Source organism: Protopterus annectens, chromosome 1.part1 (assembly GCF_019279795.1).
Source record: "Protopterus annectens isolate FY-2018-M chromosome 1.part1, PAN1.0, whole genome shotgun sequence".
In the NCBI taxonomy this organism is placed as follows: Eukaryota; Metazoa; Chordata; order Ceratodontiformes; family Protopteridae; genus Protopterus; species Protopterus annectens.
In genome coordinates, this window is record NC_056726.1 from 1,276,478,457 (window position 1) to 1,276,498,825 (window position 20,369).

General features: G+C 38.2%; 1 protein-coding gene across 1 annotated transcript; it reads right to left on the minus strand.

The window, feature by feature from the left end:
* Positions 1-16,930: 16,930 nt before the first annotated feature.
* Positions 16,931-18,315, minus strand: LOC122816179 (inositol 1,4,5-trisphosphate receptor-interacting protein-like). The gene is made up of 2 exons (XM_044088932.1): positions 18,042-18,315; positions 16,931-17,980 (listed from the first exon to the last, which is right to left on the minus strand). Exons 1-2 carry the CDS (start codon positions 18,166-18,168, stop codon positions 17,109-17,111), a joined length of 999 nt encoding a protein of 332 aa, XP_043944867.1. The 5' UTR covers positions 18,169-18,315; the 3' UTR covers positions 16,931-17,108.
* Positions 18,316-20,369: the final 2,054 nt, after the last annotated feature.

The window sequence follows — 20,369 nt, forward strand, 5'->3', positions numbered from 1 at the left end:
ATCATTATGGTACCCATACACAGAGACATCGGGGACTTAGACACTTGATCCCGCCCGGTTTGGCTTTGTAGAGGGCAGATCCTGCCTTATGAACCTGGTTGACCTTTTCAAATCAGTCACTAGAGCCATTGATGAGGGCACAGCAGTCCATACAGCCTACCTGGACTTGCCTACGGCATTCAACACAATACCGCACTCTGGCATCATAGACATGATCAACAGCTGAAATGTAAATCTATATGTCACATGATGGGTTGCAAACCGGCTAACAGATAGAAACCCTACAGTCAAACTCACTGGTGCCATGTCAGACTCAGAGCCAGTCACATGTGGTGTCCCACAGGGCTCTGTCCTGGGACTGCTCATGTTCGGCATATCATTCTCAGATGTGGAAGCAGACATGGGAGGGTAGTGGCTGACAATGTTCAAAGATGACTGCATACTAGGCGCCATAGGCGATACACATGCTGACACATACATCCTACTGACAGGCCTTATGGACACCAACAACTGGTGCCGGAGTCATGGCCTTACACTGCATGCCACGTAATGTATACTCATACCCTTTTGGACGGACAAGGTACCTACATATTATCACATAGACAATAACCCACTGAGTACAGACAAATTAATCGGAGACCTGGTGACACTGTTCAATGCTGACCTCTCATTTGACTCCCACGTTGCCAAAATGGTTGGATGGACTTCCTACCTTGCCCACCTTATCATGAAGGGATTCACATCCACATCAAAAGGGGTCATTGTACCCCTATACTCCTCCCTTATCAGGCCCATGACTGTGTACTATGCCCCATTTGGTATGTACCTCACCTGGCACTTGCAACAGCTATGGGGACCCCATAAGTACATCACCAGGAGGATCAAGGGTCTGCAACAACTGTCATATGCTGCCAGACTAACGTAACTCATGCTCTATTCCATAGCATACTGCCTATGTAGGGGTGATCTGTGCCTGATGTAGTAGGCCATGTCCAATCTGGTATTGATGGACATGTTCCACCTCATACAATCCAAATCCATCAGAAGCACGACAGCTACGGATTTAAACCTCAGCACACATATGAATAGGACATACTGTAGGCACAGATCCATCACTAAGAGGCTTCCCATACTGTGGAACAGGATCCCAGTTCATGTTAGGCAGAGACCCTCACTGACACTCTTCATGTGCATTCTTGACAAGTGGATGGGAGATCATAGGTTTACAGCAGGGGTCTTCTCTGTGTCACTACTAGACAGAGGCACAGTAAACTAATGCTATTATGTAGGGGGGTCTTCACTTTGTCACTACTATACAGAGGCGCAAGTTTCTAAATCTATTCTATACACTGTCTGCAGATAGCCTAGTACTAAACTATGACACTGTGAAACTATATATGTCTATGTGTTTCTACATCCTTGTCTATCTATGTATTCACATATGCATATTATATATATATATATATATATATATATACATACATATCTCGATATACATACCTATACACATTTTATATATATATATATATATATATATATATATATATATATATATATATATATATTTATATACTCCTTTTTAGTTCCACAAATGTATACATACAGTAATGTACTGCTGAACATCCATTACTGTACAACCTACTTGTACATTGCACTACAACCTACATTGCTATGTGCACATAGCTACTGTCACATACATATGTATGTGGAGCCTTCAGTGACAGTTTCATTATGTCCCCGGCCCTATGCACATCTTCATATACATAGATACAGACCAATAACACATCTGGAGGGTTCACAGTATGTAGAGTATTATAGTAGTACTTTACATTACCTGTGTTTGTTGCAGCTGTTTGTGTAGGCTTGCAGTTGCTTGGCCTGCTGTCAGCCTCTTTGCTTTGTTGTTTCAGGTTTTTTTTTCTTTCTTTCTTTCTTTCTTTCTTTCTTTCTTTCTTTCTTTCTTTCTTTCTTTCTTTCTTTTTTTTTCTTCTCTCTCTCTCTCCCTCTCTCTCTTTCTACCTCCAGCGGGTGCAATGACAGTATTGCATGTGTGGACTGGGAGTACAGTATGCTTTTGTAGGTATTTGCACATGTCCATGTGATGGCCTCTGCACCAATTGTTAGCCAGCATTTACTAATTGCATGCAGCCTGTTGTGTAGTGATTGCAGTTCTCACTGTGATTACAGGACTGTGCTATAAAAAGGTCTGTTAGGTAGGGGTAGCCCTTTCAGATTATCAGGGTGGGGACCATGCTGGTTTGCTGTGGACACTGTTCTGTGAGTGTAAGGGTTGGTATGTCTCTCATATTTCAGGCTGTGTTGTAGACACTGCAATGCATGTTGTTCTGTAAGCTGAGTATTCCTTCCTCCAGTGTCCTGTTCTCCGTGTGTATGTAAACTGACACCTACGACTAGTAATACTGTGTATATGGGTGTGTGTGCTTTCCTGTGGGGATTGTGGTGTAACTGTTATATAGCAGTGGCTCTTGCAATCTGTTGCTATGGCTTCAATATTTGGCCTTTACATTCACTCGTTGTATGCCTGCTAGGTGTCTTTCCTGTAATGTGTTGCTATGGCTTTCCTATTTTCCATTTACATTCACAGCGTGTAATGCTTGCTAAATCTGTTTGGCCAGCAATTCCCTATGTGTTTGTTGTGGTAGGGTGTTACTGCATGCAGTGTGGTCTGGCCATCGTGTGGGCCTTGACACTTACAGGGGTATTTGATCATGCTGCTGAGCAGGCCTCAGATACTCTCCAGTGCATCTTTTATCAGCCTCATGGAATGGTACATAGCAGTGGGTTACTCCAATGACATATTCTGATACTCTGCAGTTGTGACTGTGGGTTATTTCAAGCATATGTATTAGTACACTATTTGTGCCGTGCAGGTGGTGCATACCTTCAGTCAGTCATAGTTACCATTACATGTGTAGTTACACCTTTCTGCCTATTGTTAGTACATTTGACAGGGTGTCAGTGGGGCACAGTTGACATTTGTTTTCACATCAGGGTCATCCCTGTAACTCAGTCACAGTTGCTATGTCTGATCTCCTAACTATTCAACTATGGCAGTGTTTATCCTGCTCTGAGTATGTGTGTGGCTTGCCAGATGCTACTGTGACATTATTACCTAGTAGCTACCAACTAGCATGACTGTTTCTCAGCACACAGTACTATTTTACAAATCCACTAGATTTGACAGTAAATATACATGACATGCTTTGTGTACTAGACTTGCTATATTCCCTTTGCATTAATTCCTACTATTTTATGATATATTTCTTTCAGCACAATGTTCTTGTATAGCAGTCATGGCTTAGTGGTAAGTCATGCAGACTAGTGTTTCTAAGGTCCTGGGTTCGAGACTGAGGGAGGTATTTTATTTTGCTGCTGAGAAAACTACAGGCCTTGTCATTCAGAGTGACTAAGGCACTTTTAATCAGTTGTAAGCGGGTTAGCGCTGGTTTGCGTGGAGGTCACGCATGCGCACTGCCGCTTAGCTTCGCGCACACCCGCTTACTACTGCTTAAAAGTGCTTACTGTCGCGCACACCCGCGCTTTTTTCTTTTAAAGAAAAGAAAATGGGGAGATAGGAAAGTGGTGAAAAAGAGGGCACAAAGAGGATAGGACAGTAGGAAAACAAGCTTGGGTTTTGCAGGAGGGATGTAGGAAAGGCCCATAGCTGCCCATTTCTTTGTCAGCAACAGCTGTGCATATGTTTGTAATTTGGTGTGAAATTTGAAACCTTCCACCCCTGAGAGAGGCGTGAGGACAACAATAATATTTGTTGTACAGCCAAATGTAATTGCCAGTTTACATGTCCAGCAGACATGTGTGCAAAATAGGCAGCTATGTATAGGGCGTAATTTTTTTGTGGGTACAGAGTGCCCTTTTTTTTTTTTTTCAGGTGAGAGTGGTATGTCAGGTACAGGAAGTCGGTATAGCTGGGGAGGTAGGTAGGGGAGGTTAACAGACAAGACAAACAAGACGCATACAGGGGTGGTGTATGACACGTGGGGGGGTTACACAATTGACAGGGATGGATATTTGGATATCTCGAGCCCATGAGCCCACAGATGGCAACAGTGGAACGGAGATCCCCACCCATGGGCAGTTGCCACTTTGCCTTCACTGCCCAGGACGGGGCTGTGCTGGGGGCTGTGTAGGCCAGGCAGCAGGCACACACAACTCACAGGCGTGCCTTCTGGGGGCTGTGTAGGCCAGGCAGCAGGCACACCTGTGAGTTGTGCCACCCGTGCCTCAAGCTGGCATAGGGGCCCAAGCACAGCGTGCCGGATCTCCCTACACACCACAGTCTGGACACTACGGAGGGTGAGTGGATGTTCTCCTCCGGCCACACTTTCAGAGGGGGAATGAGCCCCATCCCCTGCAGCGCTTCCACCCGCAGGTGGCACAGGGCCACCGGAGGAGGGTCCGGTCTGGGCACTACTGCCAGGTGCACTCGCCAGCTGAGGTGGGAGAGGTGGGTCAGCTGGAACCCGCCTTCCCTGTCGTCCTATGTTTTGCATTATGTTATGACAGTTTGGGTTAGTAATGTACAATACCATTCACAATTAGTTGTAACAGCATGCATTAGTGTTCCCATTAACCAAACACCCATCAATTCAAGTCATTGAACAGCAAGCATAACACATGCATAATTTGAACAGCAATGCACAATCCAACAACATGCAGGGTTGATTGATGGCAACAGGCCATCAGGTTTGGATGTATGAACAGGGCACATGCATCAATGTACAAGCAAATATGTATGAACCACCAGGACACATGTCCAGGGGTGTAAATTGTGAATGCACATGCCCATTTCACATGGAATGGAATGGATTATTTGTGGTTATAGGGTAGGGTGAAGAAATATTTCATTAACAACTTCAAATACCTATACATATGCTGTACATTTCTACTAGCTGCAGATATATACACACTACAGGTCTGACTACAGTTTCCTATGTGATAACTAATTCAGGTTGGTGATAGGAATGTTACTGCTACATCAATATACATTTCATATTTATTCATACACATTCATATCTGGCTCTGTTCAGCTATATCATCCCGCTACAGTTGCTTTATATGGCTATAGACAACTGTGGATGTTTGGTATTTCAGACAACCATACTATCTGCATATTGCAAACTGAGAGCAACATATCCAGATTTTGGGACACACATTCCAGCTTCAGTACTTTTTTCAACACATGTTGCTGTTTGGTTCTGCCTGTCACATTCATTTCATTCTGTACTGACTGCAGTATACTTTATTCAGGAGTTATTACTACTTTATTGATGGATTCATACCTCTTTCTCACACTCTCTCACTTGTTTTATTTTTACAATTCAGGATGGTACTTAATTCTAGGCTTTATTGACATGTTTTACTTTTAGTTATAACAATCCTTTCCAACAGTCTCACTTATGTCATGTTTCAGAATTTCAACAGGGATATATTTCACACATGTGTTTTACTCAGCTTCTGCAGCTGTACTTTTCAGCCTGATGCAGGTTATGTACTATTATATTACAGGTGGGACATCTTTATTTCAGACTTGTTTCATTTTTATGTTTGGATTACAGGCTGCATCACACTTTTGTAATCAAGCAATACTTGCAAACTCTCTTACACTGTTACTTGCACATTTTATTAATAAGTGACTACACTGCACTCTTTTGCTAACTGTCATACTTATATATTTTTTTACAGTTACAGGGAGAGAATTACTGACCTGCCTGGTGGCGCAACCGCACCAGCCTATCGGCATAGGCTCGACAATTCATGGAACGGACACCTGCAGCTGTAATATAAATGAAGTAATATTGGAATACACATCTCCATATTATCAGCTAGGTTAATTTCTTGCATAAATAATTGCATGTAACTTACTCAGTAGTGGGGTGTTGGGCATTTGCTGGGCCTCCTGGATCCAACGGTTCAGTTGGTCCTGCTTCTGTCTCTTCAGGTCTGCATGGTGGTTACGGACCTGTTCACCAGTCCTTGGTATTCCTGTGGCACTGGTGAGATCATGTGCCAACCGGTCCCACGCCTCAGCCCTATATGCTCCCCACAGGACCTGACCCTGCATGAGTTGGGCCTCATGATCATGGACGAGGAGCCAAACCATATATATGGACTCCTCAACGCCCCACCTCTGTGCTCGGAATCAACTACTCTCTCCTACACCTGACATCCTGGTTGCAAGTCGGTTCCACAATCGGTTATGCTGTGTATTCCCGCCTATGGGGCTTATATATGCCATTTTTCCCCGCACTTATCTGTGATTGGCCATTTTGGAATTGTATCAGCTTCACAAAACCTGCATTGTCATGCTCCTCTTTCTATTCATTCCTATATATATGTTATTACTGCATTTTTAAGTGCAACTGTCATGGCTTAGTGGTATCAGTACTTTGACTATGGTGCATGGTGTCCTGGGTTCGAACCTGGCCATTGCTTTTTATATTTTATGACTGTCTACACAGGCTAGGAGGTGTGTCTGTGTAAAGGCAGTTTTGATACAGCTTGCTCAACGTTGCCCGTCGGTTAGCTTGTTGGCGCGGTGTGCAGCTCCGCGCAAACGGATCACGCTGTTTATGCATCGTTTGGCTGTCAGCACGCATATTACACTTAGCTATGGGCACACAGTTTCAGCGTGTTAAAACGCTGCTCAACCCCGGGCACTCATTTTACACCTATTAAACCACTGCTCACCTACGGGCACTCATTTTACACCTGTTATAACGCTGCTCACCTACGGGCACTCATTTTACACCTGTTAAAACACTGCTCACCTACGGGCACTCATTTTAAACCTGTTAAAACACTGCTCACCTACAAGCAGATATGCTCAACTTGTTAGACTGTAGCTCAGCTATAGGCACATCTGACATTTTTTTTTTTTATCTCACATTTCTTCAAAATACATGGCCCATTTCATTACATTTTACATAAAATATAATTTTATATATGTACATATATGTCAGGGACTTGTTTTGTGCTTATTTCACTAAAAATAAAAATTGATGTTGTGGGGGCTCGAACCATGACTGCCTCCTCTTCAGCCGACGTCTCTACCGCTATGCTATTGCTTTTTGGCTTGCTTTGCATATTTAGTTCTTATATGCTTTTCCACTGACTGCTAACTGTGGCTAAGCGCCGGGCAAACCTGCGCAAATGAGCGCACTCACGGGCAAACATCTTTACAACTTATAAAAAAATATAAGATGTTCATTTATACATTTTATGTTCATAGTCTGTGGGGGCATGTGTTGTGTTGTGTTTATTCACATTTACACGGACTCTGTTGTGGGGGTTTACTTTCGGGACTTTTACTCTTCTGGGGCGTGTCCGTTTGCAGGGCTCGCCCTACGGACACGCCCCCTACTGTCTTACAAGGACCGTGTTAGCCTTAGGTGTGATTCAGCATGCCCTCATGCATATGCATGGCATGCTGACGTCACACCGTTTAACTACAGCCTCCATGTAAGCCTTGTAACTCTTACACGGAGGCTTCGTGAATCCTGCCCTAGGAATTATGATTATTTTTAGGTGTGATCACTATAATCTGTAATGAGCTTAATGGCTTGCATATCACAAATACGCCAAGGTGGAACTAAAGAAGTAAGCAGACATGGGTATGTATTGGCAATTAAACTTTTATTCATGAATGAATGTTGCCATAATGAGTAGAAGAACTGGCTTAATCACATGCTTTTTCCTCAGTATCATGAAATTGATGTCATATGATGACCTTTGGTGGATGGGAAAACATTGTATATAACTGTGCTATGCTATGTTAAAAAGGAGTTGATGCTGTCTTATTTGCTTCGGACCTATATGTGAGTACTAGTTATTAAGTTATGTAATGTATGACAGCAATAGTCAGGGAACTTGGGTTTCTGGAGTTTAAGTTTTCTGGATGTATCCTGCCTATTTTTATTACATTTCTTTGTGTGTGCCATTCTACATGTATTTTTTATCTGTATTTGCACCATTTTCTTTATTATTTAAGTAACGTTCATTTATTAGCATTTAAGCTCTTGAGGTTGTCATCCATTGTTTTATATATTTATGCATTGTTCTCTGTATCAGAAAAAGGTAAGCATTATTTAAAATGCAGTTCAATGAGCTATGTGACAAATGTCTCCCACTGGACTGGTAAGCCCTACTACTACTACTACCATTGAAGGAGATTATTTGGTGCTTTCATATTTGGTTTAATTTAAAAGCAGCAGATAATTGGATGCCTCTGGCCATACCAGGGCAGTGACAATACTACTATGCTATGATGAAAGTTGTGGGGAATTGGAGACTTCGGCCAGCTTTCCCTAGGAGTTGTTTGTCCTGGTGTGTGTGTGTGTGTGTGTGTGTGTGTGTGTGTGTGTGTGTGTGTGTGTGTGTGTGAGAAAATAATTTGTTGTGAGGAAGTCATTTCTTTTGGGTTAAGGGATACTGGAAGACATTCGTTCACAGATAACATGGTAAAACTGGGTCTTGGGGGTGCTTGAAAAAACATTCAGCTTAATACCTGGCCTGTGTGCAATCCATTCTGAGTGTCAGAAGAATTTCTCAGATGCATGCTGTCTCTGTTGGCCCTCCATATCTGGTATTTCATTAAAATAAGATTACTCAATAAATCCCTCTTTCATGTCTAAAATGAATACAGTCAAACTTGTCCATTCATTTATTGGTCTTTTGTCCAAGAGTATTCTCATCAGGGAGACTATCTTCTACATTAAAAAAGCATGCACAACTCAGATGTTACTTTGAAATGGCAAAAGCTATTTGGAAAGGCAGACAATTGTTTGTAATATTCTCAGATATAAAACTTGCAGACAGAGGGAACAAAAAAACTAAGTTTATCTTATCGAAATGGCTGCCTCCATGCAAATTTGCCACAAAAACATAATAAGCTTTTTAAAGGTACTTACCATGCTATTGATGTGTGACATTCTTAAGACGCCAAGCCTTACATTCCAGTGATAGTTTTTAGTTTTTAGCTTTTAGCTTTTGCATATAAATAACCCAGAGATGGGTCAAACAAGGAGATATTAGAACATTTACATGTTTCCCCTATTCACAAGTGACAGGAGTGTTAAACTGATGGCAAATTTCCCAATTCATACGAATTACATTTGAATAGAGTAGGCAAAGTACTTTGCTTTAAGTGATGTGGAAGAGGGTTCCATAGAAGTACATATCTACATACATATAAATATTTCAGGCACAGACAATAATGCCTTTACAGCCTGCTAATATACTAAAACTGTTATTCCCATAATGTCCAAGTTATTCATAAAAATATCTAAACTAGCACTTGCTTTGATATAATTTGATAGTCTACTCTAGGCATCTCATCTATGTCACTTCATCGAGTACGTAAATATCGAATACTTACACTGTCAAATATTCACGTACTCGAAGAAGTTATTGTGGGGGGCTGTGCACCCCACACCCCCTGCTAAATATATATTCCTACTCCGAGACTGCACTACAGTGAGGAAAGGGCCAAAATGCTGATCTTCACACTGCAAAAAAAAATTCGCAAACTTCGAGTATGTGAATATTTAGCGATGTAAGGGTTCAATATTCACATACTCGATGAAGTAATAGGGACCCTATGTATCAGCTACTCTCTCAGAGGACCACTTAGTACAGCTCTCATTCATATATAATCTCCTACAAACGTCTGATGATTTTCTGCTACTCTTTGATAACCCCGGACATTCCTAGAGATGGTTGTATCTAAATACCCTATATACCTGAATAAGATCTCATCTCATATATCTGTATGAAACATTGTGCATGCTCAGATACTTTAATCTTTCATAATAACTTTAATTTTCACATCCATGGATGCCCTTGGTATACTTCCACTGTACTCTTGTTAATTTACTCATGCTTGCGTTCTTATAAGGCTTCCATATTATTATTCCATACTCTTGTTTGGGTAGAATGTAACCTACTAACAATAATTTCATCATTTCTGATTTCCTGTCTCGAATATATAAATCATTTTATACAGGCTATAGTTCTATGACTGGCATTAACCAATTAGTGATATGATCCGAAAAACTCAAAGATGGATCTACCCATATGCCCGAGTCCTTAAATGAATCCACAGTTCCAATCACTGTGTGCTATGTTAAATATTCACCATTGAATGTTTCCCAAAATCTTATAAGCTTAGTTTTCAATGTATTTCAGTATATTATTCTACTGTGCCCAAATCATCCATTTAGTGAAGCTATTTTTGTAGACATGCCCTATCTGTAACAGATGTAATCAGTTTAACCATTTTCAAGTTATCTGCACATAGACTACAGAAATCTGAATGAAGCAGACAGATCTGAAAGATACAACCTAAACAAGTAAGGTGTGGTGTTCTCTGTGATGCACACTTATCCCTCTAGAATGCTCTACTTATTTTGCAAAGGAGACTGAGATCCCTTGAATGAGTGTTTATGATATCATTTGACTTGTGTCTGTGTAATAGGTCTGACAGAATAGTGTCTCTTGAAGCTCTGTATGACAACCTCTCAACACTATATATGATACTGAGAAGAGAGACAAAGCTTTGAGATGGACTGCATAGCATTTACAATTTAAGCCCTTGATTATTTTATTTGGAAAGTATTGTGGTTGTTCCAGTTGTAACAAGAGTTTGGACAGGTACATACCGAAAAGGGGATTATACTCAATGATTGCCTACTGAATGATGAGTACAAGGGAACGATTACTTCCCTAGACTTGGTCAAAATACCTTTAGATATGAGTTGTGCAATGAAAAAGGACTTCCTTGCAACAATGAATATGTGGTTGTCAAAGGACAGTTTATTGTTGACATATGTCCTATGAACCCCAATTACCAGATCTATTTCAAGGTGCATTGTCAATGTGATAGTTACAATGGGAATCATGCATGCTGAAGAATGCAAATATACACTACTTAGCATTTAGTCATAGTCCATGGTTTTTGACACCAATTTTTAGTTCGTAACAGTCCCTCATGAAAGATCTTGGGGTCCATGGAGACTTTAAGATGGCAACAAATTCACAGTCATCTGCAATTTCTTTTAGCCATAAACCCCCTAGCATTAACTTTGACCTCTGAGAAGTTAATGCTAAAGAGGAGTGGCCGAATTACCAAACCCTGGACTATACGACTAGTGGCAGATATTTTGGAGAAGATAGAGCCATCTACCCTAACTTTCTAGTTTCTATTTGTGACACGATTTGCTACGCAACAAGTTACATTGTTACTGGCTTTTATCTGAAAGAGTTTATCTGTGATACCTGAGTGTGGGACAGTGTCAAATGCCTTTGTGAGGTTTTGCCATCAAATGTTGATTCAGTAACATTTTTGAAGGAATCAACCAGATTATGTAGGCAGGACCTGCCCTTGAGAAATCCAAACTAGTTTGGGTTGAGATACTATAGGTTATCTATATCCTTGTTTATTAATCCAATAAAGATCCTTTCTATAGCCATCCAGCCGAAACTAGTCTGCCTTATTTGCCTGAATTTACCCAGGTTCAGTGAAGCCCCAGCTGTGAGCAAGGGAATGAGTGTTGCTGTCCTCCAGTCATTCAGCATGAAGTCTGTTTTGAGGCTGATACTGAATGGCTTCTATAAGCAGATTGGACAGGTTATGTCTTAGACTGGCTTGTAGGCATAATGGTATGCCATCTGGCCTCATAGAAGTAGTGTTCTTGACCTTAGTGCTTTGAGAACTTGTTTTTGGGAAATTTAACTCATTACATCCAAGTGAAGCCACCAGGTGCACCTGCAGTTAACTCCTACTGACACCTCTAAGCATCAAATATTGCTTGTTCATATTTACATCAATAATTCCAAAATGTTTTAAAAGATTTCATCTTAAAGCTTACACAATGGAAAACTCAAATGAATTAATATCTGACCACTGTCTAATGCAGATAAATATATATTAACTGTTGTTTTTATGATATTAATTTGTAAAGATTTTCACATTTTTCTAAATATCACAACAACCAAGTAATACAGACAGACCTCCTTAGCCTTATATGAAAGCTTTCAGCTAGATGAATAAAATTCTGCTGACAGTATGTGTGTAACTTGAGGAAATGTTGAGATATTGTAAATTGTTTTCAAAATATTACAAATGTAATCATTGTATTTACTGTTAACTTATAAAATTTGGTTTAAGACCTAGAACCTAAAGAATACTATCACTATAAAAATAGTTTTTGCTGAAGTGTTTGCCATTTATACATCTTTCGTAACCCCTATGGTTCCACAGACATGAACATGTGCTTGAAATGTGAGGATATAATCTTTCGTAACCCCTATGGTTCCACAGACATGAACACGTGCTTGAAATGTGAGGATATAATTTGATTCTGTCAAAAGGCTTTGGAAGTTACAGTGGAAACTTTCTGGGGTCCATTAGAGTGAATGAGTTAAGGAGTGTATAGGTGTTAGCAAATTATCTGAGAATATTGGAGGGGAGAGAGGGGTGAAGTTTGACCCAAATGTTTCTGCTAGTAGATTTGCTATGCCCGCTAGGTCAAAGTACATGATACCATTTATTCTTAGCTCTGTATAGTGTTGGACAATGTTTCGGAGATTTTTAGCATAAATAAAGAAGGCTTTGTTGTTATGCTTAACCTTGGTGGCAATTGTTATCTTGTACTTGGCTTTGATTCATTTGCTGAAGGTCTGGAGTTTCTTGTTTAGCAACAGAATTTTGGCATCTTGAGAGTTAGATGTATTTTTGCATGCAGTAAGTTTCCTTCTATCATTATATAGTCTACTTATATTTGGGTTTCACTATAGGGGTTTGTTTTTGACATTGAATTTATTTCTGAGGAGGACAGATGCATCTATGCACCTATTTACATACGTGTGTGCAGAATCTAGCAGTGAATGTTTCTACAAAAGAAGAGGGATCATCAAGATGGAAGGGGCTTGAGGTCTTCTCTCAGGTTTAGTAGATTAGCCTTTGCATATTGTCTGAATACTGAGGTATTGAAGGATGCTTCAGGTTTCATTCTTTTGATGAGTGTGATTGACCTGTGGTCTAACTGACTATGGAGGAAGTTAAATGTGACAAGGAGCAAACCAGACACATTGATAAGTACCAAGTCTAAGATTTTATCACCTCTTTTTGGGGTGCAGAGTAATTGGTTCAGGGAATTTGTATTAATTAAGTCCAAAAATATCTGGGCATACATATTTAAGGATGTATAAGTCTCCCTGTTTATGGAGGGATAGTTGAAGTCTCCTAAGAAAATGGTGTTTGGCTTAATATATAGTAACCCCATACTAGTTAAGTCAGAGGTATTGACTGTGGGAGTCATATAGTTAGTTAAGATAGGATAAAGAGTTTTGTTAATTGTAAGTTGGACATGGAAGAGTTCTAGTTAATTATCTTGTTTCACAAGTCTAGAGGTGAAGTGTATTTTAAGAATATGGAGACACACAACCTTTAGTACCTTTGACTATTGCTGTGGGCCTGAATATTTGATAGACACTGACACCCTACACTGATGATATGCTTTGAATAGTCTTGTTCCAAGCATCTGAGAAGATGTGTATATCAATGTTTTCCAGGGTAAGGCATGCTTGTAGGGCATGGTGTGTTTTTGTTAGGGCTCATATCATTGAGTAGTAATGCCTTGGTGCTATCTGGATTCTTTTTAGTTATGTTCGAATATTTCTCCTAAAAAGGCAATTTGGGAGTGGACAAGGATTTAGCTTATATGCAAAAGCCTTAATGTGAGAGGTAAAGGCCACCTCTGGGAAAGTAGTTAAGACTGTTTACCTTCACTTCATAGGCTGATGTATATTGTATCCCCTTTGAATAACACCAGAAGCTTAGCTAATTGCTGAAATCAGTAATCTTTTGTTTGCACTGTGGCATCATTCTTGCTGATGGTAGAATGCTGCTCAAGGCTAGGTTCATACCAGCCTCAGACGCATCTTGCTTATTTTTATGTAGCCATAGCAGTTATGTCCCAAGTCATTTATAATTACATATATTATGATTGAGTCATATGTGTACTTGCTTGCAAGATGTGGTGAATCCTGATGCTTGACAGGCAACTAGACATGGCCTTCTCTATGCACAGCCTTTTGAGTGGTGCATCAGGGTATCTCACTATGGTGTCACTTAGAACTAGGATTTTGGATTGTGTTGAAGTTTGTCTTATGGACATTTGAATTGAGTCAGAGTAAATCTTAGATGTATATTTCCTAGTGGGTTTCCTCTGCTATATGTGTTTATGAGGTTGCTCTCTGCTTGTTTCTTAGTTTACATTTACGAGGCCTTTGTGGTTTAGGTAGGTTACTTTTAAGAGTCTCAGCATATATAAGTCTATGTATTTGGTCTAAGCTGTGTGTGCTTTGTTTAGTATTATGTTGTGTGGTACTTACAACCTGCTTGTTATTTGTTGTGGCTTTTTGAGAGAACTTTACTTCCAATAACATTGTATAACTAAATCTCATTCTTAAATAGCTAAGAACAGTTCTACAGAGCAGCTGCTACATCTGCAGCCTTCCTTAGACATATATCTGTATGTGATATTTGTGCAAAAGTCACCCTCAGCACCTTAGCCAGACATTATAAGTTGGACGTATGTCCATGTCTAGGTGTTCCATTGGGGCCAAGGATATACAAGTATCTCAGATAGATGAATACCCTGGAAATTTGTTTGGGACTCTGTCCTACTTTATGGAAGATGAACCTTCTCTCATCAGATATGAAAGCAATTTACTTACCATAAAGATACATCTGTAGAGTAGGTCCTTCCTTCATAACATACCCACCCATGTTCCTACTCCTTTGGTTAAGGTGATCTAGAATTTCTTTACTCTTTGCTCATTGCAATCCTTGAACATCTTTCAGCATGCTCTATTAAAGTTCTGCAAACACTTGACACAGCATTGCATTGTGAGATATGGGGAATGTGCTAAGCAGCTCAGGGAAGTTTTATTTGGCAATCAATTCTAACATGCTTGGCATTAGTCCATCTGCTATGGAGGCTGGACCTTTTCTTATATGTTTGTTATTTTAATAATTTCATAGATATTGTTTTCGTAGTGCTGTTCTCAGTGGCACACTTCTGTTTTTTAGTGACTAAACTCCTGTGAACTTCTGTGTCAAAGTTTCTATAACACTTATAGTTATGTCTTCCTCATTAGAAGTGAGAGCTCTAAGTTTTATAAATAAGTACTTGTTCAAAAAGATAATGTTTGCATGCTGTTGTTTATTAACTAATTTATTCAAATAAAGAAAAACATGCTTTGGTTGTGGTACCTTGGACTTCATCTCCTGGATTAATATTTAAAACATTTTGGTGGTCTCATTATATGTTAACAGAAAATAGATATATTATTGGTGGTTGCTGTAAACTGTACAAATGTTGGGTAAATTACATATATTAATTAACCACAATCTAAAGCATAATATTTAACATGAATCAGAGTTATTATGAGTGCAATATTAAAGCAAGTGTTCATCTACTATGTTCATAAATCTTGTAGTACGCCAAACAGAGACAGACTAGTGAAAAACAGGCAAGTGGATCTCCGAAGTAACACACCAAGCAAAAAGTCCTTAACGCAATTTATTAAAAGAATATGTATAAGCACACACAGCGTTTTCGCTACTCAAAAAAGGTAGCTTCTTCAGAGTGAATGGGAAACTGAAAAGTGAGATCATTTAAAAACAGTTTGGAGTAAAAACGTCACTTCCTAACCTCACTAAAAATACTTAAAGTGGTATTAACATCCTTACCAACAATTGAAAATGGAATACGCTATTAAGTAAAACATTGTAAATAAATACATAAAAAAGAAATATAAATATTAAAAATATATTATGAATATATTAAAAAATAGCAAACCAAAAAAATATATATAATCTGATATAGAAAATAATAAAATAGACAAGAACAAAACACACAAGTGTGTTAAATGTAATAGTTACACAAAAGCAAAAAAGATAATATATATAAATATTTATGAGTGCTGCCGAAAAGCATAACAAGAACCATCTTTCTTATTAAATAAATGCTAAGCAATTTGTCTAAGAATAAATATGTGACAAGTAAATACCAACTCTATAACACATATATATAACAAAACTAATCAAAGCAGACTACCTAAAATATGACTTATATTTTAAATGAGCAGAGATGTTACAGCTATCATTCAGTCCTGGTGGATTAAATGCGTCAAGTTTAAGTTGCCATAGCAATTCGCAATTTTCTAAAAAAATAGATATAGGACCTCCTCTAATAGAGTCACCAATATGATCTATGCCCATAAATAAAAAAGAGTGACCAGGATAATTAGCAACATGTTTTGCCAGAGCGTTCTCACAGTTCAATTTTCTAATAGCACAAATTGCTTAGCATTTATTTAATAAGAAAGATGGTTCTTGTTATGCTTTTCGGCAGCACTCATAAATATTTATATATATTATCTTTTTTGCTTTTGTGTAACTATTACATTTAACACACTTGTGTGTTTTGTTCTTGTCTATTTTATTATTTTCTATATCAGATTATATATATTTTTTTGGTTTGCTATTTTTTAATATATTCATAATATATTTTTAATATTTATATTTCTTTTTTATGTATTTATTTACAATGTTTTACTTAATAGCGTATTCCATTTTCAATTGTTGGTAAGGATGTTAATACCACTTTAAGTATTTTTAGTGAGGTTAGGAAGTGACGTTTTTACTCCAAACTGTTTTTAAATGATCTCACTTTTCAGTTTCCCATTCACTCTGAAGAAGCTACCTTTTTTGAGTAGCGAAAACGCTGTGTGTGCTTATACATATTCTTTTAATAAATTGCGTTAAGGACTTTTTGCTTGGTGTGTTACTTCGGAGATCCACTTGCCTGTTTTTCACTACTATGTTCATAAATAGTATTTTTGTGTGTGAGACGCTTACAACAAATAGCATTTGATACAGTTGCTTGTAGATGTGCCTGACAAGATACAGGAACTGCTGACAGATTGTAACTCAGAATATGAGGTGGATAAAAGTAATTTTAAGCTCTACATATTATACAGTTGCACATATGGTTATGAAATTAGATTATTCTAATGTTGCTTGCAAAGTGAACTCTGTTTTCTTCTGACAGTGCTAAAAGTAAATTTTCAACATATGAGTCTATACTTATTTGAATACTTTTGAGCTGAAGCAGAGCCTGATACATTGTGTCAGGATGAATTCCATCATATAAGTTACTTTTTAAATGAGTCCTCAGAAATCTTCTTGGGATACACAATGTAGCAGCCTCTTCAGTCAGTTCTGTGTTTCCCATGAAGAAATGATAAAGGGTTTCTGACTCCAGACTTCCTATCAAATGATCCAGTATCTCTGCTACTCTTTCTTTCAGTTGATTGTCATGCCATTGACTTGTGGGTGTCTTATGCAACTGATGGAGCCAAAGAGTTTTCAAATGGTAATAGCTTAAACTTGTGCACCAGTGTGGTGGTGATCTTTTGGAATTCCTTTCTTCTTGTTTCAAGTACTTGAGAATCTGAAGAGCCTTTTTATGACAAGCATTCTTAGGTAAACTCAAAGTCTTCTGTTCCAAAAATGCTTTTTCTTGAACTGAGAATGAGAGCCTCCACACGATGTCTTTACTGGACTCCGGTAAATAGCCTTCATATGTTTTTGCTACAAGGTAAACATTCTGATATTTTACTGCAGGGACCAAATCAATGGAAATTGTCACCTCTCCACTCGTCATGATTTTCAGTGTACGAGCAGGTCCCTGTTGTAAAAACTTAAGGTTTATGCCCCTTTTTTTAAGCATATTGGCTGCCCTATCAGCTAAGGACTGGAACCATTCTCGGACAGCCTTAGCTGAAAGATAGCCATCATCACACATTTTGTCTAGAAAGATTCCTGGTGTTGGAGATTTATTGCTTCTGCAACTATGGACCACCACTGTTTTGAGACCGCATTCATTCCATACATATTAGGTATGTAAGATTTATCAAATATGAATTTGGACTTATAGAGATTGGAATCATGAAATCAAACTCTATTTCTGGTTTGACCTTCAGACCTTCAAAGGCACTACCAGTCCCAATTATATCTTTGGAAATACCAGGGTGATCATTAGTATTCAGATGTTGCATTATTTCCAACAAATTTTTCACAATATTTTCTGCAAAAAGTTGGTGTTCTGACAGCTGAGAATCAGAGAAAACAATTTCATCCCCTAACCGGTGATAAAATGATTTGTATCTTTTCCTACAGCAGCACTTAAAGCAACTAAAGACAATACATGACATACACAATAGCAACCATACAGAAATCTGATAAGGAAATCAGTTTGTATCCGCTGTTGCATTGGAGGCATTGCATTCCAGAAATAAAAGACAATATCAAAAGCTAAAACATGAAATTATTTCCTGAATCTAATAATTATTAGCCTCTCAGTTAAGTTTGATAATCTGTGATGAAAATTATTGGAAGAAATCTGTCCTGCTCATAAAGACATTTGTAGAAATCATATTAATATTGTGGAATCTCAGATGTTGCCTTCTGGATAGCTGTATACTGAAGAAGTATTAATTAAGTTTGTAGCTCTAAAAAGAGAAAAAAAAAGACAAGAGAAAAGCAATATAAGTACAGTAAAATAGATGAACAACTGTCATTTTTTATTCTTAGTAAACTCTCTTATTATAACCAGGTTATAAATTTACGTTTACTGATTAGAAACCTAGACATATATGTTAATATGAGTTCCTAAAAAAAAGCTATTGGCTGACCCAGAGGCACAAGAAAAAAACAAAAATCTAGGAAATGCATCAGCAATCACTTCCCAAACAAACTCCACAAACATCAAGTAGAAGAATATCCAAAGATTAAATTTATTTAGCACTCTCATAATACAGACCATCAGAATAACAAATTAATATCTAGTGCTTTATTTATAGTGATACACAAACTATTATTGCCTCTAAAAACTGCATCAGTTCTATCCTAGTGCCATTAAAATAAAACAAAATAACATAAAATAAAATAACCATATTTTATAAGAATTAATTTGCAATAGTATTCACACTAAAGATTTTAAAGCATAAAAGTGCTCTTTATAACAAATTCATATTTTTGTTTGTAATAAAATGTAAATTTAGAATATAAAGTAATTTTTGCTAATTCATATTTATATGTACATATTCACGTGTGATTTAATATTATCACAGAATAAAACAATCATGAAATTACAGCTTTGCTGCTCTCATTTTCAAAATTGGACTAAGAGATAATTGCCCATTAAGACCTGGTAGAACACCTGCACTGAGATATAACTGGCAGAATAATTCACAATATTCAAGCAACGTCTCCCATTGCATAGCAATGGGTTAGGGTCAACATGCTCCAATTCAGAAAAAAATAAACTATGTTGACAAATCTGACAATGTCTATATAAAGAATTAGTTTCAACCATTTTCTTGGTTTCATAATAGTGCTCATAAACCATAGCTTTTAAAGTTTTTTTCAGTCTCTTGCACATAGTAGGAATAACAAAACTGACAATAAGCTATGTACAGAACAGATTTGGAAGAGCAGTTAAAATGTCTGTTGGCCTTAAGGGTCATTCCAATACTAGGAAGTACCAGTTCCCCACAATGTGCCATATGTTTACACTGGTGGCGCATGCAACATTTGTATGTTCCTTTATTCCTATGATTGTTCATAGCCAATTTCTCTTTGGTCTCTTTTTCTAAAAGATTCTTAATAGTATGCCCCCTTTATAAGTAAATACTAGTGGTTTAGAAAAAAAATGAAACTGAGCATCTTTGAAAAAAGATCCCACTATTTTGCTACAATATTTTTAATATTGACAGTGTCAAAATTAAATTTCAATGTAAGAGACCTATTCTAATTAATTTCTTCCACCTCAGCTTCATTCTTCCTCAGTTTCATTCATATTGTAATTTATATTTTCATTTTTACTTTTGTTTATGCTTTTATTATAGGTTTTATATTAAGCCAGTGCTTTAACAATTCTTTCAATAGTTCCCAAAAGAGGAACACATTTAATACCCCATCCTTTCCTCTTTTTAAATGTTTAACTAAAGGTTTGGGGTCACCTCACAGCAAGAGGTTCTCCAGTTTGATTCTTGGCTGGGGTGCCTTCTGTGCGGAGTCTGCATGTCCTCCCTGGGGTCGCATGGGTTTCCTCCGGGTGCTCCGGTTTCCTCCCACATCCCAAAGACATGCAGTAGGTGGATTGGACACTCTGAATTGGCCCTAGGTGTGAGTGTGTGCATGTGTGTGTGCCTTCTGTGGAAGGTTGGATGCCGGTCTGGCAACCCGACACTGTAAA